Genomic DNA, 12,607 nt, shown 5'->3' with positions numbered 1-12,607 from the left:
CCACCTCTGAACTGGTGTCACACATTTATGACCATGGTCTCTACAACATAATCTGTGGCCGCAGTGAGATTCAGAAGGCTCTTCATCTTACTGTGCAGTAGTGGTATTTAATCTACTGTTACGGTTGCCACCTTTCATTGTGGCTAAAACCAGAAAAAGGCCACACCCCTCACATCACCTATAACCTCACCCATTTCCGCCCCCCTCTACTGTCCACATTCCATCCATTCGTTGCTGTCTTTATGACATCATCTGATGGGGAAAACCTTCTTTTCCCATTCCTGATGCCTGTTTCTTGCTGATTTACTATGCCTTTTCTGTAAAAAAAGCATAGTAAATCTGCCGATTTAACAAACTCCAATAGTCTGTTTCTTTTTTGAAACAGAATACTGGAGTTTGTACAGTCTTTTCCGGACTACCGGACAATTGGTTTGATTTCCAGATAGTATGGAAAAAAAACAGAGAGGTGGCAACCCTATCTACTGTTACAAACATCAGTCTCTTTCTTTTAAAGGAAAACTCCACCTTCTCCTAGAGTCAAACTCAACTCTTAGGTTGCCTTTCTCCCTACAACATGATTCCAATACTGTGTAGTTGCTTGTACTTTATAAAACTTTCATTTCCTCATTTTGGTGTCAAAGGAAGGGAAAGATCACCCACTTTTTTAAGCTTAACTTCTCACATAAGTTGCAGAGAAACTTGTCTACACCTGCATGACATACAGTAAACTCTTAGGTAACCGGAATTCAAGCAACCAGATCTCTCAAGCAACCAGAAAAAAAAATTGAAGAAATATAGTACAATTTTTATGTGTTTCACTTTCTCTTTCCCCCTGCAGAAACATACCTTATGTTTTTAGAGTTTTAGAGTTTTAAAGATAAAAATAGGAATAAATTCCCACTCTCTCCAACCTAAGAACAAGTCAAACCAAACAAGTAGTATAGGGTACAGTATAAGTGAGGCCTATTTTTAATAGTAACTCTCAAGCAACCAGAAACTACAGTTATCCGGCATCTACCAATCCTCATGGGTGCCAGTTAACTGAGAGTTTACTGTACCACAGACACAAAGAAATTTGTAGTCAGGAGCTCAAGCTACTGTATACAAGACAGAGAGGTGTGAAACTGCTTTCCATTGTCTTTATTGCAGAGAGGAAGAGACTTAAGGTGATTCACAGCTGCTTCCAATGTAGCCATGTCTTTCATAGCAAAACAGAGCAATTAGATCAGACAGTGGTTCAAAGGCAGTTGTCACTTCTTTTAACACATTTACATAAGTAGCATCACAGTATTGAAATGCTAAACTTTAAACTTTAAAATGTTGTTTATACTACCTTACATTTTAAGATGACTTGAATGTAGTATCAAAGATATCTGTGACATTTAGAGAAAAGTCAGAAAATATTTTTTCTCATAATTCTTGTAAAGTATCAGCACATTTATCAAAGTGTAGGGGGAGGGGCTGTCAATTCATCTTGGACTACAAAAAGATACTTTGAACAAAGGCCTGCAATTTAGCAACTGTTTTTGGTTGTAGCTGTATAATTTCTTAGTATACTATAAAACAAGCCCTGAGACACACAAAATGAGGGCTATTCAAGAAATAAAAGAAGCAGTCCTGTTACAGACAAAATATAAGATGACAGTGACTGACACTAATCCCAATATATGTCAACAGACTGGGAATACGCCACTACTTCTTTATGTCTAGCATGACTCATATAAAGCAGACTTGAACTGGATTATGGGAAAGAGAAAGGTTTGAAGAAAAATAAGATCATGTTGATAAGTCAAGCCCCATTGACAGTCATTTTGAAGAAAACATATTCAAATTCTATAAGAAGCAGTTAGAGGTCAGAGTGATTTTGGGATGTTAAAATAACTCAGAAAACAGAGTGAAAAAAAACTGATTTTTTTTTAGTTCTAGTGTGTAATTTTCCTTTAAATTCCTTGTGAGCCATTTGAGAGACATTTGCATACAGTATCTCAAGGAATTATACATAACTAACTAACTTCTTCTTCTTTCGGCTTTTCCCGGTTAGGGGTTGCCACAGTGGATCATCTGTCTGCTCATGATTGGCAGTGGAGTTTTACTGTGTCAAGTTGCCAGCCCAGTGCCTAACCTTCCGCAGAAGGCATACACATGCACACACTCACACCTAGGGCCAATTTAGAGTGTAGAATCCACCTACTGCATGTCTTTGGGATGTGGGAGGAAACCGGAGCACCCGGAGGAAACCCACGCGACCACAGGGAGGACATGCAGACTCCACACAGAAGGCACCCCAGCCGAGAAATGAACCAGAGAACCTCTTGCTGTGAGGTGGCAACGCTAACCGCTGCACCACCATGGCCCCCCACCACCATGGCCGCCCATACGTAACTAACTAACTAACTAACTAACTAACTAACTAACTAACTAACTGACTAACTAAAAAGGGGGGATGTAACAGGAAGAGTTAGTGGAATAATTTCTAAGAGTATGTTAAAAGGCAACATGACAGCAAACATCACATTTTAGATAAGGAAGGTAGAAAACAGAGAAGGGTAAATAAATCAGGAGCACTATAAAAAAGGCAAGGAAAAATGGGAAGAGTCAGAAAGCCATAATGTATTTAGGATAAGTGAAACACGTGCTTGAAATATATGACTTTATTTATGGGTCTCTAAATTATTGGTGAGTGTATACGATATAATCCATGAAAATAATATGAACAAGAGAGTTATTTGTGTTAACTGATGCCTCTTCTGTTTCTGCAGGGAACTAAAGTGCTTGCTGACCTGACATCAGTTCTCCATGATGAATCCCAATGGAAGTTTCCAAATGAGTTTAATCCATACAATTTTCTAAATTCCAAAGGAGAATTTGAGAAGCAAGAAGCATTTTTACCGTTTTCAATAGGTACCATTTCTTATTTACTGTAGAGCTGTTCATTCTCAACATCTAACTGCATTTATTTAACTCTTTTTGCTGCCCCTTAACTTTGTTATTTACAGTTTTCCCTATGCATTTATGATTTCACAGGTTCATAGGTGTGTACTAGGCTAACAGCCCTGGAGCCTATATAAGCCTAGCCCAAGAAGATTCCCTGGCATCATGCAGCCCAAAGTTATTTCCCAGTGCCCCTGTCAAGCAAGGCCACTGAAGTGATCCCCGGGGTGAACTTCCTATTGCCCATCCACTCATCAATATTTCTCTTAAAGAGGCTCAGTGAAGTGCTCTGCTTGACGTGAATGGGAAGTTTGTTCCAGAGTATGGGAAGTCTCTGGGTTAGGAACCTGTCCCTCCAGCATGTTCTGTTTATTGTGGTAATGAGGTTTAGGTCCCTGGAGTGTGTGGCACAGAGGGATTGGGACTTCTTTAGGTGTAGCATATCTAGCAGCTCTGGGTCAGACATGGCTTTGTAGGTCAAGCAGAGATTGCCTCTAAATAGGCGATAACAGACAGAGTATAGCTGGAGTTTTTGAGTCTGTCCATATAGGGCATGTGTCTACGGCCTAAGATCTTCTTAGTGACATATTTTTGTGGCCTTTCCAGTTGTTGTAGATGTTTAGTGAAGTACATACCAAATGGGGTGTTGTATTCTATAATAGGTCTAATGAGGGATGAGTAGAGAGGGATTATGACCTCTTTCTTCCTAGATGAGAAACTTTTTGTAATGAGACGTGCCACATAGAAGGACTTTCTGACTACAGTGGCAATGTTTGTTATCAAAGGAAAGGTTGCTGTCAACCTGTGTCCCCAGGTCTCTTATCACACCTTTGGTGTTTAGTGGACTACTGCCTATGTGGTTTCCCAAAGGGAATGACAATGCACTTTTTGGCATTGAGCTTAAGGCCATGGTCCTGGCACCAGTCATTGGTGTCAGTGAGGCCTTTTTGTAGAATGTCTACATCAGTTGGAGAATCAATAATGGCTCCCAGTTTGCAATCATCTGCGAACTTGGTCTGCCAGAGTCCCTTTGTGTTGGCTTGAACTTCAGAGAAGTAGATGTCAAACAGGAGAGGACCTAGGACTGATCCCTATGGGACACCACTTGTAACTGGTCAGTAGTCAGATTTGGGGTCCGCTACTTTCACAGTGTGGGTTCTGTTAGTGAGCCAGTTGGCAACCCATCTTATGACAGGGGTTTATGCCTAGTTTAGTGAGTCTATCTATGATTCCTGAGTGAGAGATGGTGTCGAAGGCCTTGGCAAGATCTAGGTAGGCTGTGTGAACTACCTTGCCCTCATCCACAGCTCTGGTGACAGACTTGAAGAAGTCTATCAGGTTGAGCAGGCATGATCTACCTTTCACAGACCCAAACTGCATGGTATCCAGAGTTTGGAGATTCCCTCTGTCCTTATTTATAAGGTCCATGATGATGCGCTCCATAGCCTTGCATATCAGACTCATCAGACTAACGGGGCGGTAGTTCCCAGGGTCTGTAGTCGCTCCCCCGTTATGGAGCGGGATGACCGTAGCAGTGCGCCATTTCGTAGGAACAAAGCCTGAAATGAGGCTGTGATTGAAGGAGTACTCAGGTGTGGTGCCATTTCACTTTGTAATTCATGTAGAACACAGCCAGGGATATTATCAGGTCCCATGGAAGCTGTATTCTTGGCTTTGGACAGTGCGGTTTTTACCTGTGTAGCCGTGATAATAGGGACTTGGCACTCCTCGGGTATTGTTACTGTTATTGCCATTATTATTGTTATTGTTATTATCAGGTATTGAAACTCCTCAGTTGACTGCCATCTGGGGCAAATTTTTCTGCAATTTAAGCTTGCTAAAAACAAATCCATTGTAGATATGTATTATTTCTTATGTGTTTTTTGCTTGTCTTACGACCTTTTGCAATTATTGTTTAATTAATGTGGAGCTTTTCTCCCCGGGCCTCCTCTGTAAATGGACCTCGTTCCAGTCGGACTTTCCCGGTCAACAAATGTAAAATAAAATTAAATAAATAAATCAATTGTGATAGGCCCTTTAGGGGGTGAAAGGGGGGTAAAGTTCGCACTGAACCTGTCGGCCAATATGTTGGCAATATCAGTTGGTTCTGTATATGTATTGCTATTGTGCTGCAACTCAGAGCAGATCTGAGTATTGCCATGTAGATTCTTGACACAACTATAGAATGCCTTGTCGTTGTCTAGAATCTGCAGCAATTTTGTTTTTGTAGCTAGCTTTAGATGATTTGATTATGGATCTCAGTTTTTTGCTTAGGATAACAAGGGAGTTTTTCCAGCCTTGGGAATTCACCCTTTTCTGGAACAGTTTTTTCCTTCTGTTGTAGAGTTTGTTAATGGTGGGGGACCACCAGATTGGCTTTTTTTGGAGAAGAGCATATTGGTTCTGTTTGGTTCCATGCGCTTGTGTATGTCCTCATACTGTGCACTGGTGTATGATTCAGCAGAAATGAACATATTTTCCATTTGCTCTGTTTTTAGAAGCCCAAAATTGGCTTTGGAGAAGTTTTTTATGGTGGTTTCTTTTGGGGGGGGTGACAGTGGGATGTGGATATCCATGATGATTAGCTTGTGGTCAGATCTGACCAGGGAGCAGTTGATTACTGGTGTAGAGCAACAGTCGCCCATGTTACTAATAACCAGGTCAAGGATGTTTCTATCCCTGGTGGAGGTAAGAATGAGTTCATAGGTTTATAGGTTCATAGCTAGGTACTAGGCTATTGACCCTAGGGCCTATACAAGCCTAGCTAAAAAGGTACCCTGGCTTTTGCCGCCCAAGAAAATTATTTTTCTGTGCCCCTGTCAAGCAGAACCACAGAAGTGATCCCCGGGGTGAATTTCTTATTACCCATCCAATCATCAAGATTTTTCTTGAAGAGTGATAATGAGGAGCTCTGTTTGACATAGGTAGGTAGTCTGTTCCAGAGTATGGAAGTCTCTGGGACAGGAATCTATCCCTCCAGCATGTTCTGTTTATTGTGGTGACAAGGTTTAGGTCCCTAGAACATGTAGTTCAGAGAAACTGGGATTTCTTTAAGTGGATCATGTCCAACAGCTCTGGGTTTGACATAGCTTTGTATGTTAGGCAGAGATCGCCTCTAAGTAGGCGATATGCGACAGAATAAAGCTGGAGTTTTTTGAGTCAGTCTGCATAGGGCATCTGTTTGAGGCCAGTAATCCTCTTTGTGAGGTATTTCTGTGGCCTTTCCAGTTGTAGATGTCTTGTGAGGTATATACCAAAAGGGGCATTGTACACTATAATGGCTCTAATGAGTGATGAGTAGAGGGGAACAATGACCTCTTTTTTTTCTGGATGAGAAACCTTTTGTGGTGAGGTATGCCATGTAGAAGGATTTCCTGACCACTGTGGCGATGTGATTATCAAAGAAGAGACTACTGTCCACCTGTGTCCCAAGGTCTCTTATCACACTTTCAGTGTTAAGTAGACTACCACCTATGTGGTAGTTCATGGGTACAGAGTTTTTACCAAAGGGGATGACAATGCACTTTTTGGCATTGAGCTTGAGACCATGGCTTTGACACCAGGCATCTGTCTCAGTGAAGCCGTTTTGTAGGATGTCCTCATCATTAGGAGTTTCGATTATGGCTCCTAGTTTGCAGTCATCTGCGAATTTAGTTAGCCAAAGACCTTCTGTGTTAGCCTGTACTTCAGAAAAGTAGATAACAAACAGGAGAAGACTCAGGACTGAACCCTGTGGTACTCCACTTGTCACTGGTCTGAAGTCTGATTTGGAGTCTGCTACTTTCACAGTGTAGGTTCTGTCAGTAAGCCAGTTGGCAACCCATCTTGTGACATAGGGATTTATACCTAGCTTAGTGAGTTTATCGATAATTCCAGAGTGGGGAATGGTATCGAATGCCTTGGCGAGATCTAGATAGGCTGTGTGAACCACCTTACCCTCATCTATGGCTTTGGTGACTGCTTCAAAGAAGTCTATCAGGTTTAGGAGACATGATCTGCCTTTTACAAACCCGAACTGTATGGGGTCCAGAGTTTGGAGATCTCCAATGTCTTTGTTTATGAGTTCCATGATGATACGTTCCATGGCCTTGCAGACCAGGCTCATCAGGCTAATGGGGTGGTAGTTCCCGGGGTCTGTTTATGGCCCCCCCTTTGTGGAGTGGGATAGCCATCGCAGTGAGCCATTCAATGGGCACAAAGCCTGAGGTGAGGCTATGACTGAACATCGTGCTTAGGTGGGGTGCCAGTCATTCTGTAGTTCATGCAGAAGGCAGCCTGGGATGTCGTCAGGTCCCATGGATGCTCTGTCCTTGGCTTTGTAGAGTGAGGTTTTTACCTGTGCAGCCATGATTACAGGAACTTTGCATTCTTCCGGTATAAAGACGGGCCCTTTAGTGGTGAGAGAGGGGTAAAGTTAGCACTGAACCTATCTTCCAGGATGTTGGCAATATCAGTTGGTTCTATATATTTAGTGTCATTGTGCTGTAACTCAGAGCAGATCTGAGTGCTGCCATTGAGATTCTGGACGTATCTATAGAATGCTTTGTGGTTGTCTTTAGAATCAGTGGCGATTTTGTTTCATAACTAGCTTTGGAGGATTTTATGAGGGATTTCAGCTTCTTACTGAGGCTGACCAAGGAGTTCCTCCAGTCATGGGATTTTACTCTTTTTTGGAACAGTTTCTTTTTTCTGTTGTAGAGTTTGTTTATGGCAGAAGACCACCAGATTAGCTTCCTATTTTTGGAGGATAGCATCTTGGTTCTGTTAGGGATAGCATGATCCATGCACTCGTGTAAGTGCTCATAAAGTGCATTTGTGTAGGATTCAGCAGTCGTACCTCCATTGTCTATCTGCATGAGTGTCGTGAAGTTTGCCACTTCTGTCTTAAGAAGCATGAAGTTGGCTTTGGAGAAATGTTTTACGGTTGTTTTCCTAATGGGGGGTTGGAGCGGGATGTGGATGTCTAGGGTGATTAGCTTGTGGTCGGATCTGACCAAGGAGTAGCTGACCTCTGGTGTGGAACACCAGTCACCCATGTTGGTGATGACCAGGTCTAGGATATTGCTGCCCCTGGTGGGTGTGTGGATAAGTTGATCCAAGGCATTGGAATTGATGAATTCCAGAAAACTTTGAGCAAAACAGTTGGTGTACGAGTAGTTTTCCCAGTTAATGGTGGGGTAGTTGAAATCACCCATTATTAGGGTGTTGGGCTGTACCTTAATATTTTCCAGTGTATTAAGAAAAGAGGAGTGGGAATCCTGGGGCATGGTGGGGGGTCTGTAGCAAGCTGCAATCTGGATTGCAGTTTTGCCCAGAGTTAGTTGAACTTGGATAATCTCGGATGCATTATGCTGAGCAACTAGCTTGGAGGTGTGGATATCCTTAATGAATATGGACACACCTCCACTTTTAGTGTTTTGGTCCAGGTTTGGTGGCCGAAAGGTGTGGTATGAATTATAGCCTGGTAATGCAGGGGTGCTCTCTGGAGCTTTGAACCAGGTCTCTGTCACTGCACAGATGTCGATGTTCTCCATTTTAAGGAGTGCCTCGAGTGAGTGCATTTTGAGGTTTAGACTTCTAGCACTGAGTAGCATTACCCTCAGATTTTGCTTGCTTGTACCTGTTACAGTGGTGAATTGTCATTTGAACCTTGCCTAAAAAAGGCACTATAGTGGTGGCAAGAGCTTTGCCAGTATCCGGAATACCAAGGGTGACAGGTGCAGGCCATCTCTAGCAAAGCAGCGTGGTCTGTCGATCTTGTCATCCCAGGCAGACAGATACTGGATTCCCTTAGAATGACAACAGAAGCTTAGCCAATTGTTGAAGTCAATCATTTTGTCCTTGTACTGTGGTATCATTCTGGGTGATGGCAGGATGCTACTCAGGGCTAGGGTCATACCTGCCTGGGCTACAAGATCAGAGAGCTCCTCCATGTCTCTTTTCATGTAGTCCATGGAGGTACATCTCAGGTCATTCACACCAACACGGACAATGACAGAGTCATATTTGTACTTCTTGCAGAGTGACCTGAGTGCATGCTTTATGTAGTGGATCCTGGCACCCGACAGGCAGCTGACAGTAGCTTTACTCCTTGTTTAGCCTGGTGAGTGGAACATCAGTGTGCCTGACTATAGAATCACCTATGACTAGAGTGTTGGATACGTTATGCCTTATGGACTGTGGTTGAGTGGCACACTGAGTACGTGGGCTATGTGTCATTTGGGTTGTGTTGGAGGGTGGAGGTTACTTGCATTTCTGCTTTGGAGGTCTCGGTTGTTTGGGCAGATTTTTACTGAGAGCATCAGCGAATGTAGGTGTGTGTTTTGTGCTTCTGTATGTGTGTTTTGATGGTGTAGGTTTTGAGGGACTATGTGATGAGTGTGGTGCAGTGCAAGTGTTTACCTTCTCCTCTTGACTGTCTAGTCCAGTCTTCGGTGAAGAGAGCTTTGCTTCCAGTTTGGCTATATAAGTGCATCTCTCACAGGTCATAGTGTTGGGTGGTAGGAGGAGAGGGTTGTCTGTGTACATGAGGCAATTGCTGCACTGTCCTAAGATGCCCAGATTCATCAGGTAGACAGGAGAAAACACCGTGAGCTGACCTTTAGACATGCCTGGATAGGTGCTTATTTATTAAGTACTAAAAATTGTTTTCCTCTAGACAAGTGAGGAAAGTTAAGTGCTGTAGTAATTTATAGCTTATTTAGTGCTTGCAACGAGTTCTGAACAAGTCCAGGGAGTTGGAATTAATGAATTCCAGAAAACGAGCAAGTGTGTTGGTACATGAGTAATTTTCCCAGTTAATGGAGGGGTAGTTAAAGTCTCCCAGTATAAGGGTATTGGGTTGTAACCTAATATTTTCCAGTGTGTTTAGGAATGTGGAGTTGGAGTCTTGGGACATGGTGGGGGGTCTATAGCAGGCTACAACCTGGATTGCAGTTTTAGCCAATGTTAGTTGTACCTGGAGTATCTCAGATGTGTTATGTTGGGCTACTAGTCTGGAGGAGTGCATATCCTTTAGGAATATGTAGACACCACCACCTTTAGTGCTTTGGTCCAGGTTTAGGGGCCGAAAGGTGTGGTATGAATTATAGCCTGGTAGTGCTGAGGTGCTCTCCGGAGCCTTGAACCAGGTCTCGGTCACTCCACATATGTCAATGTTCTTCATTTTAAGGAGTGCTTCTATACTTTTTTTTTTTTTTTTTGTTAATGACAACTGATTAAAAGTGATATTTTTTGGATCACAGTGTGAAATGTCACTCCTTGTCAGAATTAGTCCAACTTAGGTTCATAGGTTCATAAGTGTTTATTAGGCTAACGACCACAAGAGCCTTCTTAAGCTTAGCCATGCACCCCATGCATGTTGCTACAGCTGATTTTATTGACAATTTACAATATACTAACTATGATCACAGTGCTTCCTTTGTGGGATGTTTTACTGAAAGGGATAATGAAAAAAAATAGATCACAGTGTGATTGGCAAAGGTAAGAAAACTCACTTGTTTGATTATTTGATGTAATGAACAATGCAGTTGTATACATTTCACTTCCACAGACTGTTGTTGCTTCATCTGTTTTACATTTTCACTCAACATTACACCATGAATAGTAATAAAAGAAAATTAAACTGATAAACCCCTGAAAAAGACTTGTGTGGGCGAACAAGCAGCTATCTGAATTCAAAGTAATATATACATACTTTATTTGTTGATAAACAGGCACAAGGCTGTTGTCAGCCATTACCCTAGCCAAAAGGCAAAGTAAAATAGATAGCATAGACACAAATGTACATAGGAATTTAGTGGTACATAGGTATATACAGGAAATCGGCAACAAATATCTAAATATATATGTTGTCCAACTTAGAGGTAAAGCCAGATAAAGGAAGAGAGCATTGTGTGTGTGTCTTTCGGCTTTTCCCGGTTAGGGGTCACCACAGCGGAACTCCGGTCCACTAATGATTGGTAGTTGATTTTTACGTACGCCCATTCACGCATGTCTCCACGCAGAAGATGCTCTCGCTGAGAATCAAACCAGACAGTGTCTTACTGAGAGGCGACAATGCTACCGCAGCACCACCACCATGGGTTCATAAAGGAAGAGCGCATACAATACAGAAAAGTATTCAGACTAGAATTACAAATTAGTGAATATAACAGAGATATAAAATAAATATAAATACATGTATGCATTTATATATATATATATATATATATATATATATATATATATACATATATATATATATCTGTGTGTTTGTCTGCATATATTATATATAGATATGTGTGTGTGTGTGTGTGTGTGTGTGTGTGTGTGTGTGTGTATCTCTATATTTTTATATATATATATATATATATATATATATATATATATATATATATATATATATATATTTATTTATTTATTCAGTTTGGTGACCGGGCAGGTCCACTGAGCTGGGGAGCCCATTTTCAGTGGAGGCCCGGGGAGAAAAGCTCCACAGAAGGTTTATTAGATACATTTTTCAATCAAAGTGAACAGACATAGTATAAAAATACATATACAAAAGCAATATGGTTCAATCTGCAATCTAGTAACAATCAGTGGAATGACAGTTTAGTTAAAGAGAAAAAAGTACATAATGTAATAGCTGGTGGAGATAATTTGTTATGAGAAACAAATTAATAGTTAAGAGTGGGGTTAGGAGAGGAGAGGTTAGGAGGGGAGGGGTTAGCCAGGGGTAAAGAGACTGGAGGGTTTGAGAGGCAAAGGTGGAAGAGTGCAGCTGCATTTCCTGTTAAGGAATATATATATATATATATATATATATATATATATATATATATATATATATATATATATATATATACAGAGAGAGAGAGATGTGCATGTTAGGATTTATATCATAATAACTGCACAAATAGTGAACTACCAAAATACTGAACTGAAAACATCAAAACAAAACAATATGTAGAAAGCATATTATTTGCAGGGGCAAGCTCCCCTTCATCCCCTACACCTCCTGCTAATTATATATACGAACTATGAAATCGCAGTACAGCAGGGAAAGTGCAATAACCCCCCCCCACACACACACACACACACACACACACACACTGTACTGCAATCTCAAACAAACTGCAAAATCCACAGTTTGATGCTATCAGTTCGATATTTTGGTTGTCAACTATTTCTGCAGTCACATTATGACATAGAACCTAATAAAATTGATACAGTCAACACTCATTTAACTTTTTTATTTCTAGCAATAATAATAAAATGTTATGTTATAAACAGCAATGAGTTAGACCTAAATCTTTTAAGGGTCGATGCTTTGTGATTGGTTAATAACAAAATAAGGGACTTCAAAACAAATAAAATTGCAGATTCAGGTACTAAAACAAAAAGTCCATTTATTTTTTCACCCTGTTCAGTCTATGCAGTATAAACCAGTCAGAAGTTACTTTACACCATGAATTGTTATTAAAAAAAAAAGTCAACCGATAAACCTCTGAAAAAGATCTTTGTGGGTGAACAAGCAGCTATCCAAATGGACAGAAGTTACTTAAATGACGAAGATTCACCACTGCTAATAGTTTTCTTATCGGTTTTAGTCATAGTAACCACAGCATTTCTCTTCCTTTTCTACAGTAGTATGAACAGATAACAATTACAACATGAACAACTTGCTGCCTCTGTC

At 41.0% G+C, this 12,607-nt stretch overlaps 1 protein-coding gene across 1 annotated transcript in view; it reads left to right on the top strand.

The window, feature by feature from the left end:
• Positions 1-12,607, top strand: part of LOC122809660 (cytochrome P450 2U1-like) — a 322,309-nt gene that overhangs the window by 238,259 nt on the left and 71,443 nt on the right. The window contains exon 7 of the mRNA XM_044081319.1: positions 2,760-2,901. Within this exon, the coding sequence (XP_043937254.1) occupies positions 2,760-2,901 (142 nt within the window). The remainder of the gene's footprint in view (positions 1-2,759; positions 2,902-12,607) is intronic.

Source organism: Protopterus annectens, chromosome 8.part0, assembly GCF_019279795.1.
Source record: "Protopterus annectens isolate FY-2018-M chromosome 8.part0, PAN1.0, whole genome shotgun sequence".
NCBI lineage: Eukaryota > Metazoa > Chordata > Ceratodontiformes > Protopteridae > Protopterus > Protopterus annectens.
This window is presented reverse-complemented; position numbering and strand designations above follow the sequence as displayed.